At 43.5% G+C, this 23,241-nt stretch overlaps 2 protein-coding genes and 2 long non-coding RNA genes across 7 annotated transcripts; 2 read left to right on the top strand and 2 right to left on the bottom strand.

Annotated features, from left to right (window-relative positions):
• Window positions 1–1,222: 1,222 nt before the first annotated feature.
• Window positions 1,223–3,470, bottom strand: LOC135583778 (transcription factor bHLH18-like). 2 transcript variants are annotated; one of them, XM_065128317.1, is made up of 5 exons: window positions 3,313–3,470; window positions 3,045–3,119; window positions 2,455–2,958; window positions 1,992–2,366; window positions 1,223–1,909 (listed from the first exon to the last, which is right to left on the bottom strand). In XM_065128317.1, the coding sequence occupies exons 2-5, from the start codon at window positions 3,078–3,080 to the stop codon at window positions 1,835–1,837; spliced, it is 990 nt and encodes a 329-aa protein (XP_064984389.1). In that variant the 5' UTR covers window positions 3,081–3,119; window positions 3,313–3,470; the 3' UTR covers window positions 1,223–1,834. The 2 variants fall into 2 exon arrangements, with proteins under 2 accessions (XP_064984389.1, XP_064984385.1); XM_065128313.1 differs by having other exon boundaries at window positions 3,045–3,137; window positions 3,313–3,467.
• A 4,837-nt stretch (window positions 3,471–8,307) lies between these two features.
• LOC135624550 (protein DETOXIFICATION 48-like) lies at window positions 8,308–10,749 on the top strand. The gene is made up of 2 exons (XM_065128285.1): window positions 8,308–8,980; window positions 9,099–10,749. Exons 1-2 carry the CDS (start codon window positions 8,837–8,839, stop codon window positions 10,629–10,631), a joined length of 1,677 nt encoding a protein of 558 aa, XP_064984357.1. The 5' UTR covers window positions 8,308–8,836; the 3' UTR covers window positions 10,632–10,749.
• On the bottom strand, window positions 10,672–21,899 carry LOC135624556 (uncharacterized). Of its 3 annotated transcripts, XR_010491727.1 has the most exons (7): window positions 21,553–21,899; window positions 20,933–21,432; window positions 20,713–20,783; window positions 13,758–13,910; window positions 13,479–13,666; window positions 12,270–13,374; window positions 10,677–12,197 (listed from the first exon to the last, which is right to left on the bottom strand). It is a non-coding gene; the product is annotated as an uncharacterized LOC135624556 (long non-coding RNA). The 3 variants fall into 3 exon arrangements; XR_010491726.1 differs by having other exon boundaries at window positions 10,672–12,197; window positions 13,758–13,913; window positions 20,933–21,899; XR_010491725.1 differs by having other exon boundaries at window positions 20,933–21,899.
• On the top strand, window positions 13,199–14,681 carry LOC135624562 (uncharacterized). The gene is made up of 2 exons (XR_010491728.1): window positions 13,199–13,338; window positions 14,371–14,681. It is a non-coding gene; the product is annotated as an uncharacterized LOC135624562 (long non-coding RNA).
• Window positions 21,900–23,241: the final 1,342 nt, after the last annotated feature.

Raw genomic sequence — 23,241 nt, 5'->3', positions numbered from 1 at the left:
AATTCGAGATTCAACAAAATCTACTAACTCGATTATAATATTCCATGGTTCAAAAAGATTATCTTCTTCACTAAGGAGATCTTATAAATACATATTACCATCCTTGAGGTTATGATAAGAAAGGGAGAATCACATAGTATAACCCTTTCTTAAATAGTAGTAACAAGGTACTATTAATCCAAGATCAATCCAAATAGAAGAAGAATAAAACAAAACGGAAAAAAAAGTTTTATTGAACTTCTCAAAAAGAAAATACTTATAGACTTAGACTTAGAGTTAAATATTTGAGGCTTCAATTGATCTACATATAGATACAACCGATTTATATAGATATCACCTAACCTTTATAATTCTAACTAATTTTATTTGAAATCTTTTAAAATCTATTTTAAACTAAAAATTTCTTATCCTTAAAAGTATATCTAATCTCATTTAAAATATAAAATATTAATTTATAATCTTTCAAAATATATTTTAATTTCTTAACTAAAGTCTCATCTTCAATCCTTCTTTACTATCCCAAGAGTAGAAGGCAATGAGCGGTGATCAGTTTCACAGAGTAGCTGTAGTTGTGTCTGCAGTGTAGTGCAGACTTTGTTGCCACGGATATATGTGTGCGGCAACATGGCAGGCTACTGCGTTATCTGTGACATACTTCGCTGGACACCTATCATGATGGTAGCTGAAGCACCAATCCACGTTTTATGGCTGGACCACCATCTGGATATCTCCATGGATGTATGCATGATTACCTTGTCATTTTTTCTTGACAATGTCAGCCAAATGTTGTGAGTTTTCCTCTTCCTTTCATCCTTTCATGCGAGCATATATCTGCCTCAATGCAGATGGATCATGAAACCATCGAAGGAAAGATGAGCGAAAGAAAGACAAGATTGCTTGTGCTGGTTTACATCAGATGTTTACCGTCTAAAATATAGTAATATGATACCATGCCAAGAACAGAGTAGCTCACGATGACGGTAGAAGTTCACTGGTCCGCATCGATCAATGTAGCAAGGACAAAGACGTGCCACCAAAATCACAATCTGTAATGGGGATCGAAAGCGATTGTCGCCCTGAAGTATTATTTTCATGAAGAAGATTTTTTCCGTATTAGGAATTTAAATAAGATTTTCCAGCATTGTTAAACACCTCGGCCAACAGTACCAGAGTTGTCTTGCCCCAAAATGCAATATGGATTGGGTGGAACAACGCAAGAAAGGAAAGCAAAACAATGCTCACAGTTCTTAGCATTTTGCTGTTAATCCTCTGCCATGGTGCATGTTTGGAGTTTCTTACAATTTCCCACAAGACAACAAAAGCAAACAGAGTCCAACTAGGAATTATTCGTAAGATCCTCAAGAAGGATCTCTCCAAACTTTTGAAACAAGGATTTGATCATCCCCCAGAACTAAGAAGCTCATCCAAGCTTTGAGGAAACACTGGTTGGGAACTGAGGATGCAGTTGTTTACATTGTCGAACTCCTCAGAGAAAAGGTCTACAAAGGGAAGATCGGGATTGAACGGAAAAGTCAACTTGCCAAAGCAATCCTCAGAAAGGAAAAGAAGAAGAAGAAAACAGAACCAAGCGTATCTATCACTCTTCCCCTTCTGAAAACATGATCAAGTAGTTCAACCATGCAAAAAAGTTTGCGATGAGAGGAGCAAAAGAACCTGAAGATAAACACTCGTGCAACGAAAAACATGATGCAAATGGTGATCTTTGGAGTGCTGGGGGATAACAGGCCTGGTGTTTTAGAACAAGATCCAGTAGTTGGGAACTGAAGTCTAGCTAATCTTTTATTATTTTCCACAGAGAATTTGATGCGGTTCGTCACATGAATTCTCTGAAAGCAGAGTTGAGCTTCTTCACTATGTCTTTGGCGGTCATCGAGAACTCCTCTTCGGTCTGCAAAAGAAGACAACACAACACAGGAAGGTCATCAAGTGCTCAAACTGGACCGACGGATAAACTTCATGCTGAGTCTTGCCTGAGTCATCACAGTGATGTCGAGAGAAGAGCCAGCGAAGGGCATGACGCTCGTGTTCATTACAGAAAGATGGAGCTTCTCGATCTCGCACAGTGCTTTCACCAGTACTCCTTTCCGGTTCTCGCAATGAATCCTGATGAGGATGGTCTTCTCGCACACTCTGGCCTCGATCTCTGGGAGGGACTCGCCGCTTTGGCGTTCGTTGAAGTTCTCAGTACAGGAGGAGCTATCATCATCAGCACACAGCTGATATTTCTTGACGAGTACCGCTGACTCAACATTCCTCTTTGCAACTTGATCTTCAAGGGCCTTGACATTCTCTTGAAGCTGCTTCAGGTACTTGATAGCATCGCTAAGAACAGACGCCTTGTCCATCTTCCCAGGAGCAGGAGACATGAAGAGAGATTTTGTCAGCTTTGTTGCGGCACATTAAAAGTAAAGGATTCATCGATCGAGAATGTACCTTCTTTAGGCCGGGAACTACGGCGGATAGCTCTATGAATCGTTGGCTTAGCTTCTCTCTACGCTTCCTCTCAGCCATTATGTGTTCCTGGTTATGAGAGGCTGACCTGACCCCCGTGTTCCCGCTCTTCGTTCCATCGCCGAACATGGTGTCGTAGTTCCTCTTTGAGCCTTTAGGAATCGACCCATCCGCCTCTTCTTTCGTCTTCCCCGTCGCAGCATGACTGCCATACTGACAGATGGGCGACTCCGGGTTGCCAAATGACAGAATTCTCGGACAGGACGCTTCAGGAGCCGAGTTCTGCTCGGTCGCGCAGGATTTCCAGCTGCTAGTCTTGATGAGTTTATTGGGTCGAACAGTGCTCGCTTGCGGGTGGGAGGAAGGGTATGAGGTGTAGCTCTCGGAGGAAGGAGACTGATCTAGATCTCGCCCAAGGGCCACTGGTGTACTGTAGTGATCCAAAGCAGTCAAGTCCCACTGATTGAAGAAACTGTGATCCATTCCCTGTCGATTGTACAAGAAAGGAGCTTAAGCGCATTCTTTTGGTACTCTGGTACTCTAGCTAAAGGACTTCACCTGGGGCTCCTTACCATGTCAGAGTAGCCTGGAGATGGTAATGCTTCCATGTTGCCAGATTCTTGCTCTGAGAGAGGAACCGATGGAACCTGAATCAAGGTAGACCTCTACAGGATCAAATTAACACCATCAAGTTACTCTACAGAACATGATCTTTTCAAGAGCCAAGAGAAGGAACTCTATCTTGATAAGCTACTAGACATCAAAGAAAACAAAGAACCAGCAGAAAGGAGGAAGCTAAAGACTGCTCCGACAGTGTTGAGATGGAGGAGGAAAGCCAACCTGCAGCAGCAAGTTTGAACCCTTCAGTTCTCTAGATATGAAAGAGCAATCTTCTTCTCCTTGTATCTATATTTGTGCTAAGCTTCTTGGGTACCCTGAGCGTTCATACTTCGTCTACCACTGTTCTTATGGAGGCTTTTGGGCCCTTTTATAAGACTTGGAGACCTCCATCTTTCCTTCTAAATCTATAATATTTATATGTTTTTAGCAGGCAGCTACAGTGTCAACAAAATTATTTCTTCTTTAGGGGGAAGAATAGATACGTGTTATAACATTTACCAATCGAATCAACTTTGCGACCAATGAGTCGGAAGATGATATGACAGGCAGCCCCATCGCTGCAAAGTTACAGAAGTCTCTGGCTCCCAAGCTATCGTCTTCTCCATGACCACTCATCGATGGATGCGATTTGCATCTATCTGGTAAGTCATCCGCTACAGCTAATAAAGACACAAAGCAGGAGCCCTCCCTGCCATCCACCACCTCCGGTTGCCTGCTGTATCACCAACATGATGATATATTGCCATAAATAGCTCCTGGTTGTAGCTGAACTCATGGCAAACAAATGATTGGTGCTTGTGTAGATTTACTAAGGAAAAGAAAAAAGAGAAGAGAACACATAAATCAAGTTGACTCGTCAACTTCACTGCGATTTCGTTTCCCTTACACAGGAAGGCGTTTAGATCAGGAAAGGAGAGGAAGAGGCATAAGAAGAAAATGAGTGCGACAAAGACGACCAGTTTCACGTGGACCTATGCATTAAACAATACCTTTAGTCCACGAGGGTTAATGGGCTACCATCAGAGGGATTGCATACGTGTATGTGTCCCATAGTTCACACTCTGATCCAAAATAAGTCACCATCACAAATAAATGACAAGAAAGATCAGCACAAGTGCAGTGAATTGGAGCTGCAGAGCAGAACAGTGAAGAGAAGGAGATCCATTTGTTTTCCTAGTTCCTGTTCAGGATTACATATGGTCAAATCCATCAGAATCCCAAAGTTTTTATGTCCCAACTCAGCCTGCAACAAAGCTGGAGCTGCCATCTTTATGCATCTCGGCGTTTTGGGATGCCTCGCAGTCACGTATTATATAGCCAATTATTGCTGCTCACTTAGGCATCACAAACCCTATCTAATAAACTACTTCATGAAGCAATAGACTGCTGAGGTGAAGATATAAATATATACTGCAACTTGCTGCGATCTTTGTTATGTATAACTATCTCCTGCTGATCCTTTTTGAAGTTTTATCAATGCATCTCTGGCGTTCGATCCTTGCATCGGAGACAAGCCCAGCTCAACCATTCCCTGCATCTCACCATATCTGATATTATAATATGAGGAACCAACGTTGCCAACACTTGGAATCCGACTCAAGACAGTGACTTATCCTCACGTGACAAGAAGCTTTAGCATCATCTGCTTCGGAATCCAAAGAGATGGGAGGTTGCTCATTCAACATAGGGAAGCCCATACGAAGCTGACAGCAGCAATGATGTTAGACAGGGATCCAGTGGGATTCTCTCGAGGCCGGAGTTACTATTTAAAGATACCCGAGATCTTTCCAACAGTAGTCCTGTGCCTCAAGAACAGAGCATCTTTTCTTCTCTGATGTTAATCCTTTTGAGTAAACAAGGCTGAGTTCAGAGCTTGCCGGGACTGTGAAGCGAAGCAGCGATCGTAACGAATCTATCGGTCGTCCGTCGGATCGTCGGGAGACCAAAGTTGGCAGCAGTGCTGCAACTCATGGCAATCGGGTGGGTGAACTCGAAGATGCTTCGTGACGACTCCGGCACTCGGTTAAGATTAAAGCCAAGCATGTGAGATCTCGAGATCGATGAGGCAATATCTGCACAGGATTCCATAAGTTCACGTGGGTGGCTTCTGTGGACATTACACCAACGACTAATTGTCGACCAAATCTCGTCTCGCCACAGGGAGAGCTAATTGCATACGTGATGAAAACGTTGATCGATTCTGCCTCGTAAGAAAAGGTCATGGGATCAAAGGTTCAGAAGGCCACAGCCCAAACGCCAAGCGGGAAAGAAAAGTCAGACGTGGCGTTGACCGTGTCACAGCAAACACAAGAGAAGGAACTGCAGTATCTTAATGGTTCCATCGAGCAGGGCATTTCCAGTATTGGTTTGCAAGAGCTGGATGTTATCGTGTATAGGTTTGGTTGTTTGGCGATGGGGATGGGGATAGGTTTGGTTGTTTTCTCAGAAGTGGGCCACTGGATTACAGTTTGTGAGGGTGCCAATTCGCCGGCCTTTGCTGTAGGAAGCACTTGCAGGTTGGCAATGGTTGGGGGACGAGGTGGTCAAATAGGGTGTTGAGTTCATAAAAATATAGATTTTGTTCCTTTTCGATGACTGCAGTATTTTTTTGAGTTGGTCATTGAAGTTAGATCCTTTATTAAATGCTTCACAGTGTTACAGGAATAAACTCCTACGTGTTTTTGTCTTTATTGTTATCTTTTTTTTGGGGGGGGGGGGGGGGGGGGGGGGGATGGAGGATGTACAAGTCAGCATATGAAGATAAGAATCTCTCTCTCTCTCTCGATCTCTCGAGTTTAAAATCTCCTACAAGCAAAAAGAATCTTAATATAAAACATATATATAGAAAAAATAAGACATTAGAAAATATTTTGAGATGCTTTTAGATTTCTCTCTAAGGTTTTTATCTATGTAAATTATTCGAGATTTATACAAAGAGGATATACCAAAAGAGTTATGCTTGAGTGGAGATAATTTTTATAATTGATCTCATAATATTAATAATAAATTTTTTTTTAAGATGTAAGCAAAGAGTGTCGAACTACACAAATAAACCAGTAAATTTTATTTTGATTTGCAAGTTTGCTCTTTCTCCCAAACTTTGATATAATCACAGGTCGAGGACAAGTAAATAACAAAAGGATTTAATAAATAAAAACATATTTTATTAGTAGAATTTCTTTAGGTGACTCTATTACGTTAAGTTTGTTCTTCGATCCTCCTCAACCATGTCACTTGATGCTTATAGGTGTGAGTAGATCTGATTTGATTCAAACTAGAATTGAACTAAAATTGAACCAATCAACGGCTCGAAATTGAATTAAACCACAATAGGGTGGTTTAGTTCCAGTTCCTACTATCTACAGCTGAAATCGATCGTTCAAAGGTTTCGATTTGATTTCGGTTCAATTCCAAATCAATCAAAAATAAAAAGATTTTTTTTAAAAAAATAAAATAGATAATTTCGATTCAAAACCCTCTGAAACCAATTCGGCTGATTCCAAATTCAAATGGTCGGAGCCACTGGTTCTGTTCTACAGGGGTCAGGGCTGGCTACGAGAGAATTGTAGCAAGCTTTATGATGGAGACATGCCTTGGGTTATAGGCCCTCAAAGCGATCTCCAAAGCAGTCGCTACTTCTCTTGCAAATAGGTTCCTGTTCCTCCTGAAAACCTATGCTGGCTTTCAATCTACTGCCTTCCATGCCTACTATGGCATGCGAGTCTGAAATCTCCCTCCCCTGTAAAAACCACTACTACTTTTACCCGGCATGCAAACACCTAATAGTAGCTTCCCTTGAATTCCAGTCACAGCAAAATGAGGTGTGGTTCCCAGAGAGGTAGAGCGAGCAGTGAGTGCCGTGCCAAGTCAAGTCGTAGGTTGGTCCTTCGACTGAAGCGAGCTGCATACCGGTCACCAGATTCTTCTGTGCTCACTGTGCGGATCAACCCAGGGTTCTCCAGTACTTGTCGAGATCACCGGAGTTCTGCGAAGGGTCCTTCCAACCTAAACCCCTTCGTGCAAGATAGGCCTAAGATTTGACAAGCTAAAGCCAGATGCATCGAGTCCTAACTAGCGGACCAAAGGACAACTGTGCTTCATCTCTTTCGCCGCTGATATGCGTCCCTTCACCTCCGTCGCCGTGTAGCGCAACGAGGACAAACAAAGTGCTTGCGTGCGAGCGAGAGAATGAGATCGATCATGTGTCAACCTGTGCTCGCCATCGCGTTGTTGTTGTGGGGACTCGGGAGGCCTTGCTGCTCTGCTCAGGCCCTTGAGCTGACGCCTCATGATGTTGCGGCCATGGATACAAACGAACCGGCGAGCAGTGCATGTCCTTTTGTGTTTCCTACCTTCCAACTGCTTCCTCGGCACTATGCACCATTTACCACCACCATTATGTTACGGGTGCCCAGCGTTTGTGCTCTCTAACTTTTACCCTCCCCCATTCTTCTGATCGTTTCTCACTGTTCATTTGGTGTGGTGGTACTTCAGACTCATCTTCCTGTTTCACACCTCTTTGACATTTTTGGTGGCACTCGAGAACATGTCAGTGATTGCTAGTTAAGATTATTTTGCATACTTCTCCTTTTAATCTTCCCTGTGTCTGATCATGAAAAGTACAAATGTGTCACTTTAGCCTGATGAATTGAAAAGGACATGGTGGTGTACCGTAGCGCAACACTAATGGAAGAACATGGAGGGTTATCGAGACAAAACATAGCGAGCGCTTGGCGTTTGCGATGCGTGAGTCATAGGACCCTTGGAGAGCTGAAGCGACTTCGAGAGAAATGGAACACGCAGACAAAGCTGGAGAGGGAACACAGGCAGGCAGGATCGGGAGAGGCCCCGCCGCAGCAGCAGCGGCGGGCGAGGCCCACCTTTCATTCTAGGAGGACCGGGGGAGGCCCCGCAGCCGCAGCTGCGAGCGAGGCCCACCTATCATTCTAGCAAAATCCAAGAGACAGAGATGGATGGCAGGGTGCTCGAGATTCCAACAAAACTCGGATAACAGAGCACCAACCGAAGCGTTCTTTGCACTCTTTTGAGGAAGGAAACAGAGTAAAACTTCGGAGGCAACACAGTGCCTACAGGAAATGAGGAGGTGGCCATGCTAAACACCGAGAAAATTCCAGCGAGAGGGACAGATCATGAAGGCTAGAGTTGCTTGCAACTGTACGATGAGTCTCAGCTCGACCGAGTTCAACTACGGTTGCAGAGGATTTGCGACGCCCGCCCGGGCGTAAGCATGATGAAGGAAGAAGCGAGTCAAAGCAGTAGACCCTGAGCGGCCTGCCACTCCGGCCCGGGCGTAAGCATGATGAAGGAAGAAGCGAGTCAAAGCAGTAGACCCTGAGCGGACTGCCATTCTCGGTAGGGAGGGACGTACGTGAACTGGTGCCGGAACCAACCACATCACGGTCCTTTCTGCTGATACGAGCCAAATGGAGAGTGGGAAGGGAAGTATGCCCCGAACCCACCTCGGGAATAAACAATTGACACGTGTGGTGTATCTGTGTACTCTCCCACTATATAAGGGGATGTGTATCTCCCAAGGAGGTGTGGACTCCCCCGTGCTCCCTCCCAATTAGCAGGCGGCAGCAGCGGCAGCAGCGGCAGAGCACGCGAAGGAACCAAAGAGCCACTGCGCGCTGCAGCACTCACGAACTGGAGAAGTATCTTTGTGCCGTGCGAAGCTTAGTGGAGAGACAACCAGAAGCCAAAACAAGGAAGCAGCAGAACCATGTGCAACACCACACCCTCCTCTCCTACCTCTTTCCCCTTCGATACGAACTCTCATCTCTTAAGTACCCACAAGCTCCGTATGGAGGATCTCCCTCTCGAACCCCTTGACCAAGACCTCCACAGATGCCCCGGTCTTGCAGAGGTAAACACACTGCTACTCCCTCTGCCACACCAATGCATGCACACACTTGGTGCTTTCGCTAGCCGATATATAGAGATGCTGACGGTTGATATGCTTTGCTCGCATGAATTGGATTCAGGCGGCAGAAGAAATGAGGGCCATAGGGAAGATCTCTATCCCCACGGCTCTAACTGGCCTCGTCCTCTACTCGCGCGCCATGATATCGATGCTTTTCCTTGGCGGCCTCGGCCAGCTCGAGCTGGCGGGCGGCTCCCTGTCGATCGGGTTTGCGAACATCACTGGCTACTCCGTCCTCTCCGGCCTCGCCATGGGCATGGAGCCCATTTGTGGCCAGGCCTTCGGCGCCAAGCAACGCAAGCTCCTCGGTCTCACTCTGCAACGGACCATTCTGCTCCTGCTTTCGGCGTCCATCCCAATCGCCTTCCTTTGGCTCAATATGAAGAGAATCCTCCTGTGGTGCGGGCAGGATGAGCGGATCTCCTCCACCGCCCACATCTTCATTACATTCGCGATTCCTGACCTCTTCTTCTTGTCAGTTCTCCACCCTCTTCGCATCTACCTGAGATCTCAAAACATCACCTTTCCGGTCACGTACTGCTCGCTCGTCTCCGTCGTCCTCCACGTGCCGTTGAACTATCTCCTCGTCGTGCATCTCAAAATGGGTATCGCGGGCGTGGCCCTGGCGATGGTCTGGACCAATTTGAACCTGTTCATATGCTTGCTTCTCTTCGTCCTGTGCTCTGGCGTGTGCAAGGACTCGTGGGTGAGGCCGAGCATGGACTGCCTCAGGGGTTGGTCGACGTTGCTCAAGCTCGCCGCACCGTCGTGCGTGTCCGTGTGCCTCGAGTGGTGGTGGTACGAGTTCATGGTACTGTTCAGCGGCCTGCTGGCCAACCCCAAGGCAGCAGTTGCTTCCATGGGGATACTTATCCAGACTACGTCCTTGGTGTACGTCTTCCCGTCGGCGTTGAGCCTGGGGGTGTCCACCCGGGTCGGCAACGAGTTGGGAGCTAACCGTCCGGCCAAGGCCCGGACCGCGGCCGTGGTATCCTTGGCGTGCGCCGTCCTGCTCGGGCTCGCAGCGATGGTCTTCACGACTTCGATGAGGCATCAATGGGGGAGGCTGTTCACAAACGACGCAGAGACTCTGAAGCTCACAGCATTGGCGCTGCCAATCGCCGGGCTGTGTGAGCTCGGGAATTGCCCACAGACCACTGGGTGCGGCGTGCTAAGGGGGAGCGCGAGGCCGACCACCGGGGCCAACATCAATCTGGGCTCCTTCTACTTGATCGGACTGCCTGTTGCCATACTGCTGAGCTTCGTCGGGAAAATGGGGCTCCCGGGGCTGTGGCTGGGGCTGCTGGCGGCGCAGGCGTCGTGCGCGGCCATCATGGCATACGTGCTCGCCGGCACAGATTGGAGGATGGAGGTGGAGAGAGCCAGAGAACTGACAAGAGCTTCTAATTCTTCTCCTCCTCCTCCTCCTATCGCTCCCATCACTGCTGATACTAGTGGCATCAACAGTGTTCTATCACCTTCCACCAGTGAAGACAAAAAGAGGGCAGCTGCACTGGAAGGGATTTTGTGCATGAATGGCGATGTGAAGAGGGTGAGTAGTTCTGAAACAGATCATCTCATTTCCTATGTGTAATGAGTGCACAAATTCTTGTGTCTTTGCCCTTAAAGCCTTCTCTATTTCCTTCTTTTCCTATTCTAATCTGATGTATGGTTTGAGAATATACATGAATCTAATATGTCCATCTTGGTAACCCTGAGAGGGTCATTTCTTCCCAAGGATACGCAGTTCCCATCGGAGAGCAGATGGGACTTCTCGAGTAGAGGTACATGCAGAATCCAGCACGCAAATGTCACCATCTTCAAGTGAAGTTGCGCAAGTACTGCATGTGATTGCAGAAGTACTCTTCCTACTCGTGTTCTTTGATAACTCCCATGGCAGCTGACTCTTTAAGCATTCCCAAAGCTGTCCTCCTAATGATACACCGATAGTTCAACAAAATGGTAAAAGCTTAGAGCACCATCATGAGATGCCTGTGAAGTAAACAACCTTATCGTCCCTGTACCTCCTCCACCAACTGGAACTCACCATTAAATCTTGGAACTTGTGGTGCTCTTCTAAGTACTCAATTTGCTGGAATGGTCGAAAGAACTCCCACATGCAAAAATATAGAGGGAAAACCAAGTATCGTCATCATCATCACGAAGCACCATGTCACTGCAGCTTTCCTGTTCTTTTGGCACTAGAAATCTATTAATTACAGTGAGGGTGGATCATTGGTGGAGATGCTGAGTTCGGTGGGGCATGGGCTGCTGCAAAAGAAGAAACAGGGGAGGGGGAGGCGACTAAAAAAGATCACATCGCCACTATTGTTTATATAGGCTTCTGGTTGGACTTTCGAGTGTCATGTCAATACCGGAGCTGAAGCAGAGTGGGTGAGTGCTGTGCTGCGCTGCTGCTCCTCCAAGCGTTCAAAAGAGGGGATGATGGGGAGCTTGGAGGGCAGCGCCACCTGTGTTCTTGCCTTAGGGCTGACGAGGCTACCACGCTAGGAGGATTCATCACTGCCAACCCCATGTCACCATGTTCTCCTTCTCATATTCTATTACTCCGGCATGGTTCTTTTGGAAGACTTGAGCTGGAGCCCGGAGGTGGCGTTGGCTGTTGCATCGGTGAAAAAGAAGACCACTATCTCTCCACCGCCACCTCAAGATGGGGCAAGAAACATGCGAATTCAAACCCATTGAACAAGGTGGCGTGCTACACTGCAAAGCAACGGTGATCTGATCTCATGGCGACTGGAGAGAAGGGTGCCACGCAAGGTGGGAGACCATTAATAGTGATCAAAACAGGGTGCCCAACTCGGTCTCCGCTTGCCCATTTGTAAAGCAAAAGGGCTACGACTGAGCCACACGAAGCTCGATCGAGCATCTCCGGCGTGGAAGCAAGAGCGAGTGGTGGAGAAGATAGGTAAACTGAATGAATGACTACTACTGGCTGGCGTGGGTTGGCCTTTGACCTGCTCCGCTCCGTCTTCCCTTAAAACGCAGGGCAAGGTTGGAATCCAAGTAACGTAAGCTGGAAGATGGAGAGAAGCAAGGGAAAAGGAGATCCCTTCGTATTCCTCCATGGCAACGCAAGAACAGTCCTGTTCAAACTCTGGCACCATGGATAGGATCCGACCGATCCACGACCACCTTTCTGTACGAAAACATTCGATTAGTGACGAGATCATCAATCTGGTCAAAGAGTGGTCAGCATCAGTGCATATACCCTAAGGGAGAAAGAGAGAACGCTGCAATCAACACTTCAGATGCAATGAACACACTGCCCGTGGTGTGGTTGTATACTCCAACCGTGAAGCATTTGCACAAGGCATATTATCACTTGATGTGCACACCTAATCACAATCATACTAATTAAATCCATGCAATCCAGAGAAGATTTGAGTTTGCCAAATTGACCAGCTCATCTCTTTTACTAAGCAATGGTTGGAAGGATGTGCAGACAAATTAGCCAATTCCAACCTGTGGTGCAAAGCTTATTCAGGCTGGCCTGATTAAATGAACTTATACTACTAATCATGATTCCTTGAAACCTCTTTTTTCTGACAGTAGTATCCCAACCAGACATGCAAATAAATACTGCTAATACAACTCACCAGGAGCCAATGATGAGTGATGATATATGTTTTACAGTTACTTTATAACAATAATGTCAATTAGAACTGACGGCTGTAGAGAGGTATATGCTCAAACAATTATCATAATGAAAGCTAAATTTATAAAAGGAAAAATGAATACAGAGTAAAGACCATATGGGGTGAGATAAGGCTTCCAATAATGACATAAAATTATGATGAACTATGTAGGAACTGATAATGACAGAAATCACTTTCTGGTAACTTGAAATAAACACAAAGCAATGAAATAAATGGAAAAGCAAACTGATAGCATGACTCAGACAGCATACATTTATCAGGGAATTAAATCTAAAAGTATACTTGCCTAATGAAAATTGGCCTGACTTACAAGTTCTGGAAAATCCATCAGTATCGAAGTTGCTAAAAACTGAATCAGTCCAGACGAACCCAGTAAACATATAAAAGGGGGCAGCCCAGCCTCCATACCAGGTGCTTACCTAGCAATGTAAGCAAATATACCTAGCAATGTAAGCAAATATACCAGGTGCGGTCTGGCCTCGGTGAAATGTCTCCATACCAGGTGCAAATGTAAGCAAATATACCAGGTGCGGTCTGGCCTCGGTGAAATGTCTCCATACCAGGTGCTTACCTAGCCTCCATACCAAGTTGCTTACCTAGCAATGTAAGCAAATATACCAGGTGCGGTCTGGCCTCGGTGAAATGTCTCCTGTTTCCCTGAGCAAATTAGGGTTAATATTTTACTTGCATGTTTCCATGATAATACAAAGGTAGATCAGAATAACTTGATCCAATAGAGTATTAACCCATAAGAAGCACACCTTCACCATGGCTCAAACTAGCTCCCAATCTGTTGATGTTATCAACTCAAATGCAGAAGATTGAAGAAACCTACACAGTGATGCACTGGTCCTGGAACCACATCCTGAAATTTGCAGCAGACTAGCGGCCAAACCTTCTGGTTACAGACTTTGGCACCCAGCTGATTGAATTGGAAGATTTCTCTAGCCTGTTAAAATGAAACTAATCTCAGTTAACGTAGAGAAACAAATAATTTCTCATGTGGTCGAGTTTGGAAGAGAGCTCGAAAGAGATAGCACCTTGAGATTTCCTCGACTGCTTTAATCACTTGCTAGGAACTAGTTTCCAGCACCTGGCCTCCAAATATGATTTCATCTAGGACAGTATGCATCCGGGAATAAGAAATCCACGTTCACATAGTTTACATGAAATCTTGTAGAGCCCGTCTCGGCCTTCTAGGTAAACAAGTTACTTTAGTTTTCATATAAGATGGGACGTGATGACAAGGAATGAAGCAAATTATTGTCTTCTACAACAGTAACACATCTCAACAACTCATATGGCTTGTCTGTATTATCAGCAAAAGAAAATATACAAAAACACAATTTTACACAACATACTTTAGTAGTTGCATTGTAAACACATCTACAACCATTAGCATACAATTTTTTTTTTCAAATTCTAAATTATGGTTTTTCTTGAAATTCTAAATTATACAAATTTCATGATGCCACAATTAACTTTCTAAGATCTTAAATTTGTCTTTTTGTTTTGGAAGATCCAAATTAAATTTCTCATCAATGAAAAATAATTGATGTTATTAGAAGAATGGATTGTATAAAGAGATAAAACTTGAACATGTAATATGCAAAAATAAATGAATTTGACAAAACCATATTGTGTATGCTGCAGTAGGGTAAGAGAAAGAAGCCAAATGTTGAAAGTATACCCTCTGACTAAAAAAGACAAGTGAAATCTCTGCCCAAGTAACCATTGCTGTGTCACCAAGAATATATCTTATCCATTGGGCGAACCCAGCAAATGAGGCTCCTACTAATGCAGAATCTGAGGGTTACCTTACAAATAAAGAAGTTGTTCCAGTATCTTGAACTGTGGTCATCCAGGTCACAAAAAAGCAATTTATCTGATGTACTAAGGCTTGTCCTCAATATATCTTATCTATTGGTGGCACATATATGCATACTAAATAATTTATTCTTTTAGTGTGAATTTCGCCCTGTTCGTACCTATTTACAACCTACTCATCACAAGGCTATATGTCCAATGCCTAAAAGATGCAGTTGAGAAGCATTTATGGAACATGGAGGTCTCCAACTAATTGGCATGATCTGATGTAAACTATAAATATGATGATACCCTCTTGGATCAATTTTCATAGTAAATATAGCCAGTAAGGGTATAGTAATAGATTCTTTTGTTGATTATAGATAGGAAACGTTGCTATTCCAAAGCATTCATTTCTACTTGAAAAAAACATAGCATAAATACATTCTATTTTATACATAAAAACAAACGCTAGAAGTTTAAAGAAAGAAAATATGAAGATAAGAGACAAGTAGAGGGAAATGAGCCAATATTTAAACATTGAGTTCAAGATCCAGTCATGCCAAGTTTAATATGAGTAGCTCATGAGTGTTCTGAGCAAATACTCATTCTGTTATCGCTAATACTTCTAGCAAACAGGATAGAGTTAATTGATTCTCTGTAACATTGGTTTGTCTAACTAAAAGTGAACTTGCTTCAAGTTGTTTTGCAACCCATTCCATTGAGAACAAAATAACATTCTCCTAAGCTCACTTTCCCTAGCTTTTGTGCATTCTTCTTTTAGTTAAGATGAAAGAGCAGATGCATTTTACTCGGTTACAATAGAAGTTTTCTGGAAAGCTTCAGCGGTGAGCTCTGGCGACAGGAGTCACTCCTCTTCCCCCCTATGAACCCCAAAGTTTCCCCGCCCCCAAAGCCTCCAGACAAGCCTCCCAACTCACCCGACGATTCTTGCAAAGCCCCTCTCTCTTCTTCTCGACCATCATGCAACCCTACACTGCTGCCACAATCTATCCGATCAACCTAGGCTAGCCTCTTCAAGGGAACACAAAATGGCAACAAAGCTCCTTGTGAAGCCACCCTCCATCGCATTCAGGAGAGCTCCAATCTAGTGATAGAGCTCGACCTCTCAGAAGTGAAGACCTCCAAGGAGGCTTGGCAACACTGTCTCTATGAAAAATTCTTCGAGCGTGCACCCCCATCTGGAATTCTTAAGATCGATCCTGTTCAAGATTTGGAAACTCCCAAATGGAATTTAGATTGTGGATATAGCATCAGGATTCTTTGGCTTCCATTTCAATTCCAAGGAGGAACTATCGGACATCCTCACTGGAGGGTCGTGGTTTGTTGGTAGCTAGGCTCTTACCCTCCTGCCTTGGAAGGACAACTTCCAATCGTTGTGGGAGAAAGTGGAAGTTGCACCAATCTAGATTTAATTGCCAGGCTTGCCATTTGAGCTTCACTATTCGAGCGTTCTTAGTAAAATTGCCTTTAGAATTGGTAGATTGGTGAAGATAGATGATATCACACTATCTCGTTCAAGAGGGAAGTTTGCCCGTGTGTGTCCTAATCAACTTCTCCAAACCTTTGCCACAAGGTTTCTGGATCAAGGAGGGCTCTTACCAGTTTTTCCAAACAATATCATATGAAAATATACCCAATATCTATTTCAGCTATGGCGTGGTCGAGCATTGTTCTGATCTTTGCCCTTGTTTACAATGTAAGGCCGAACTCGAACAACCCTCCCCTCCTCTCCTTCTTCCTCTAACATTAACTCCTCGTTTGAGGCTTTGGTTTGCAGGGTGACGGAGGTCTTCCATAAGGCAACTGAGAAAGGGTTGAAACAGGGTGATGACTAACTTGCAGACAAAGTAGATCTAGAGTGGGTCAGGATAGTGAAGGATGGGCCTAAAGCTCAAGAGGAGATCATGAAGTCGACTCCCTCCCCTTCGTTCTTCTTCTCCTCTTCTCAATCAAAGAAAAAGAAAACTCTACATCCTAGTGCCGATTCTGCAGATGCAGAGGCTCTCAATCCCTCGCCACACCCCCCTCTTCTCCTAATCTAATTATTATACTCTCTTGGTATTACAGGAGTGCCTCGAAACAAGAAGGAAAGGAGCAATTCATGGCCCTTATAAAAACACATCAACTAGATATCATCACTCTTCTTGAGACTCACCTGGACGAGGAGTGCAACTGCAGTTTCCTCCATAGGCTAGGAAAGGCTTGGAGTGGGAACTTCGTCTCGGTTGTTGGACGTTCTGGCGGCATATTAGTAGCCTAGAAATCCTCCTCGATCAAGGCTACCACTATTAGCAAAAATACCCAAAGTCTTAATCTCGTTATGGAAACCCCTTGTATGTCCCCATAGATCTTTTCCGCAATATATGCAAGCACTTCGGTTCATACTCGTCGGTCTCTTTGGACTTTGCTCTCTGCTCTCGGTTCTGTTTCGCTTTCATAGTTTCTTTACAACGATTTTAGCACTATCCTTTTTATCGATGAAAAGCTTGGAGATAGGCCGTTCCTTCTTTCTAGTTCTGTCTTGGATTTCCAGAACTTTGTTTTTAACTCTGGTCTTCTTGATTTTGGCTTTTATGGTAGTCGTTTCACCTGGAGCAACAAGGCACTTCAGGATCTTTGCTAGGTTGGACTGTGCCCTTGGTAACCAGTATTGAATTTCTTTGTTTGATAAGATTTTCGTCCAGCACTTGGCTCAGGCTGCGTCCGACCATGCCCCTCTTCTTATTCAAGCAAACAAGATTAAACAGGGCTGTAAATGCTAAAATATTTTTACCAAGAGGTCAATAATATTGTTGCCTCTTCATGGAGAGGAGACATCAACACCCTTTACCCTCTCTCTGACATCCACCACAGATGAAAAACTTGAAAAGGTCGTTCTAGACACTGAGAAAGAAATAGTTGGCCTTGAAACTAAAGACTCCAATGGCATGCTTACCCCTGATGATCACTCTAATCTCCTCTGCCTGCACAATAAACTCACTGCTTTAAATAGATAGCTCCTCATTAAGTGGAAGACAAGAGCTAAAATTAAATGGGACTTGGAAGAGTGGAAGGGGCTAAAAACACCATTTTTTTCACAAAGTGGCTACCCTCAGAAACCATAAAAACAGCATTAACCTTTTAAAACTTGATAATGGTGATCTTTGTCACAACGATCGTTTTGTTCTCACTTCTCTAATTGGTATCCAAATTTGTGGGCTCATTCTAGCTCCAAACCCTCTGAAAACTGGAATCTCATTCCCACCCTTCCCCCTCTCACTCATTCTGACAATTCCATCTTGAGTGAGCTGTTTTCTGGAAATTAGTAATTCTCTTAAGCCTACCGGCTTTATTGTCAAATTTTTCTTTAAATATTGAACGTCTCTTAAGGACCACATCTTGGAAGCTTTCAACTTCTTTCCAAAATCCAAACATCTCCCACAAAGTTCGGGCAGAACTTTCGTGGTCCTTGTTCCCAAACATGATAACCCTGAGAAAATCAAAGACTACAGGTCGATCGCTCTTTGCAACGTGATTTGCAAATTGCTTTATGAGATCCTGGTTAACCGAATTCACATTCATCTTAACAAACTTGTTCAACAAGAACAATCTATGTTCATTTCTGGTTGATCCATCCATGATAATATTCTGATCGTCAATGAGCTTCCCCACTTCATGGTCACCTCTAAGGGCAACTCTCCTATGGTAATGCTCAAAATTGACCTAGCCAAAGCATTTGATAGCATATCCTGGAATGCCATCTTATAGGTCATGGAGCCCATGAAATTTCCTCCTATTTTTATATCTTGGATTTTTGCTTGCCTGTCCTCCCCAACCTTTGCTTGTCTGATCAATGGGATTCCTTTTGATTGGTTCTCTAGGCATAGAGGTATACGCCAAGGGGACCAAATCTCACCATATCTTTACATTCTGATCCAGCAGATCCTCTCTTTGGTTCTCACTGACCTTGTTAGCTTTAACAAGTTCACCCCTTTTAACATCAAGGGAATCAAGGTCTCATATCTCATGTTTGCTAACGATTTGATATTTTCCTTTAGGGCGAACCTAAAAACATGCAACAGTGTCCTTTCTACCCTCAACCTATTCGCCAATCTAACCAATCTCACGGTTAGCTTGGATAAATCTAATGTTTACTTCCCCAAGCATTGCAGTCTTACCACGAAATATGCAATTTGCAATCTGTTCGACATTAAGGAGGGATCCTGGCCCATCCCTTATCTTGAAACTTTTCTCTCCAATGGCAAAATCCAAGAGCACTACCAAGGTCGGATGGTTGACAAGGCCCTTGGTAAGATTAAAGACTGGTACAAAGGGTTGCTCTCTCAAATGAGCAAAACTGTCCTTATTAATTCGGTTATTAACTCTATCCCTACCCACACCCTCATGAGTTCTTGGACTAATAAAAAAATCATTAGTAACATGAGCAAGGTCACTAGGAACTTTTTTTGGAATGATAATGCTGATCATAACAAATGTAAACTCATCAATTGGGATCAGATCGCTAACTCTAAGAGTTGCAGTGGGCTTGGCATACACAACCTAAAAATTATCAAAACTACCATTAATGCCAAGTGTGTCCTCCCTCTTCTAAACTGTGATAGCAAGCTTTGGGTCAATATCCAGAGTGCCAAATACGGGGACCTTAACCCTTGGGAGAACAACAAAACCACTAGGGTATCCCATGCCGAACAATGTCTCTCCCACTTATTGAATCATCTTATGGGATTCTACATAAAATTATTGGGGAAGGTTGTAAAGTCTGGACGGACCCTTGGATCTATAACTGCCCCATTAATTGATGGCCTACTTTCTTTAAAATTAATGCTGTTGAGAAAATTGATACTGTTGCTGATCTTATTGCTGAAGGGCTTGGGACTTGATAAAACTAAGGGAGGTGTTCCACCCCTTGCTCGTCTCCTGCATCCTTTGTATTCATCTCCTACAGGTTCCCAGTAATGATGCTTGGGTTTGGACTCTTTCCCCGAAGGGTTCTTTAACTACAAGCAGTACTTATAGGTATGTGAAAGCTAACAAAAGCTAGAGGAAGAAGCATGGAATGGCTGGGAGGCGATGTGGCAGGTAGAGGTGGCCCCAAAAATCAATACCTTTATGTGGAAACTTTTATGAAATCTACTCTCCATAGCTGATCTTTTCACCAACTTCCTTCACTTCTAGCTTGAGCCATGACAAGTTTGCCACCTCTTCAATGACTCTCACATTCTTTTTGAGTGTCGCTTTACTTCCTCCTATTGGAGATTGGTTAGGGATCATATCCTAGTTTCCTTCTATTGTTTCGATGAGTGGAATGAAGGATCTTAGCTTAATGAGGGATACAACCTTGGACATCTTGAGGGTCTTTGGACTCGAAGTTCCATCGCAAACTGCCTTTGGCAGCTTTGGTTAAACCGCAATAATTGCCGCTTTTGCAACCATTGTTTCAGTGCTTTTCTCTACTGTAGGGCTATAGCTGACACAAATGCCATTTGCACAACCCAAGCTCTTGAGGGAACGGGCATGACACAACCCCCTTACACATCACAGGGAGTATCTTCTTGCCTTCGACTCAAATGTGATGGATCCTTTGACCCTGTTACTGGTCTTACAGGTGGCGGGGATGCTGTTAAGGATATTGAAGGAACAATCCTGATAGAGGGAAGATTTCCCTGTGTGGCCACTTCAACGCTAATGGCAGTAGCGCTCGCATTGCTTGAAGGACTCAGGCAAGCCCTCCAACACAGCTTACACACATTGGACACATGGACGGACTGTCTCCAACTTGTCAATTGTATCAACTCCAACCCAAAGGTCTTCTGGGACCTCAAAACCATAATTTTGGATATACTTTCCTCTGCTAGCAGGTTGAATATTATGGGTTTCAACCATTTTGATAGGACACTAAACCCTGTAGCCTATGACCATACCCTTTTTTGTAGGGTACAGGGCACTTCCCATTTTAGTTCTTGTCTAGAGGCCTCTAATGCCTTAGTTTTTGCAACTCCTTCTAAATATAGCATTTTCATTTTTTTTTAAAAAATGAAAGAGAAGTTTACTATTTCAGTTGCATAGCGGAGGAACATGCACAAGTAATCTGAAATTTTGGTGTATATGTTGACGAACTGACTTGTCAAAAACATCCAAGAAATTGCTTACAAAACAAATGCATACCTTGTTGAAGTTAAACACTATGTCAAGCTCACCGACATTCTTGAAGCATCTGTCCAGTGTCTCAACAGGGACTGCAGTTGACAGAATCTAAATTAGGAACGAAGTTTCATACAAGGCTATGGGCACAATTAACTCACGATCGTCAAAAAAGTTCCATGCAAGAACAAACGATAAAATTTTTATAAGGAAATAATCTCTAGGTTGAAAGCTTGATTTGCACCTTGACTGAGGTTGAGCATAGGTAGTTCGTTTTCACAACCATCAAACACAAAAACAAAATACAGCGTCGCGAGGTGCTTGTATACCAGCCGGGTACCCTGCAAGAAAGATGAACCATGGCAGTGGCAGTCACCAGATTGATAAGATAGATGGCAGGAAAGATGGGAATTTTCTTGGAGAGCAAACATCAAAGCCACAATCTATCTACAAAATTTCTAAGCAATGGCCAACATTGTCTGTGGAATTTTACGGGCCCTTAGCTCTATAAATCATCAACAATTTTTCTCTGATAAAAAATCCAACTTTAAAAGGAGGAATTATATTCAGCAATTAGAGGTACAATTGTAACAAAAAATCAAACATATAGACGTTTATGGTCTCCTCTTGGTGGCTTCCTCCTTTCTGCAACGAGAGATAAAGTAAGAGAGGACAAGATTACTGAGCCGAAGATTGCATCTGCTTCGACGAAATTGCTAACATTGTCCGGTCTTCCCGATAAAACTACGGCATAATGACGTAAAAATATTAATGGAAATTTTGTAGCGAAGATATAAAACGAACGAAGTAAGAGGGGTGAATTGAGGGTTCTTTTCCATATTATTGGGATTACAGGCTTCCGACCTGTGAAGACGCTGCGTATGAGCCCCTGCTGTTTCTCCGGGGGCTGGACTTCAAGAGAAGAGCATGCAAGAGCAGTCAATCTAAAGAGACGATTCCAATTGGAATGCAAACATCAAGGCAGAAGAGAGAAAAAGGAGGAGATTTCGGGGACCCGGAAGTCATAAAACTTGAGGGGGCGGGGCTTGCCCTCGGTGTTCATCACGATCACCACGCGTATCATGGTTGCCGCTGGGCACCCAAATCCAAAGAGGCACTCGGAACGGAGAGAGGTGGCCGAAGCGCCGCTCCAGCCAATGACGTTGTTTCCGTTTTTGAAGACAAAAAACAGAGGCGGAAATGTTTTTGGAAACGGCCTCTTCCATGTTGGAATTCATCGAGTCGAATGAATATATATATATATATATATATATATATATATATATATAAAAGAGTTAAGTTCGGTCATGAATCTTTTAAATCTTTATGGGTTGCTCGTATCTAAAATAATCTATATATTTTAAAAATATAACATATAAACCCATCCCATTAAATCTAAGTTAATGGATGTTAAAATTTACTTATATAACATGTTAACTCATAATAAATTATTAATATAATAATATATATAATTTAGGATTAAGATTCATTTTAGCTCTTGTAATTTTGGTCATTGATCTTTTAGGCCCTTATGGTTTACTCATGTATAAGATAACTCATATATTTTTCAAAAACATAGCATATCAGCCTCTCCCATTAAGTTTGAGTTAATAGACGTTAGAGTCTGCTTACGTAGCATGCTGACTCATAAAAAAATATTTAATATAATGACATATATAATTTAAGTTTTAAGAAAAAACAAAGACCTCCATCAATAACGGGAGGAGGCATCGTCGTTGAATTGACCAACAGTAATTGTGCTGAGTTATTGTTGTCTAGCAAGGCATCATACACACATAGTCTCCCGTACTAACAACGAGCTCACGAGCTTTTGGTCTTGTCTCAAGTGGATATGTGTCAACCAGTCCGACGCTAGGTATACAGTGGTCTCTTGGTCCCTCTTTCTCCTCAGCGTTTTTGTCTCTATCGCCTCCCACTTCATTCTCTTCTATGTTTGAGTTCAGCTCTTCTTCACTTTTACCTCCAACCTCCCTTACATTTGCCTCTCCACTTTCATTCACCATTATTACCACTATCATTTCCTCTTTCTCAACAAGCTAATCAGAGAGAATAAACGGGTGTGGGAGGGCTCCATAGACCAGCTAAACCGCTCCTACCACCTACTCTTCGTTTTTGTGATATAGTACTTTTCCAAATGAGGTAGTTTACAAGGTATGATAGTACTTATTGAGATCGGAGCGAGTGTGATTCGTGGTGGCGGACAGTGCCATCATGGCATACACCCTAGAGCTAGCAAGTGACATCCGGAAGCTCCTATGCCATCGTTAGCATGAGAGAGGTTATATGAGTATGACACCCTACTAGTTAGTAACGGTTCAATGTTGCTGGTGGTGATCGCTTTCATGACGATACCTCTTTTGATGGATATTTCATTTTTTCAAAAGAATTTAAAATACACGTATCATTATATTAATAGTTTATTGTGAGTCAACATAAAACGTAAGTAGACTTTAACATTTGTTAACTTAAACTTGACGGAAAATGATTATATGCTACGTATTTAAAAATATAATAGTAATTTTAGAGACAAGT

Source organism: Musa acuminata, chromosome BXJ1-3, assembly GCF_036884655.1.
Source record: "Musa acuminata AAA Group cultivar baxijiao chromosome BXJ1-3, Cavendish_Baxijiao_AAA, whole genome shotgun sequence".
Taxonomy (NCBI): domain Eukaryota; kingdom Viridiplantae; phylum Streptophyta; class Magnoliopsida; order Zingiberales; family Musaceae; genus Musa; species Musa acuminata.
This window is presented reverse-complemented; position numbering and strand designations above follow the sequence as displayed.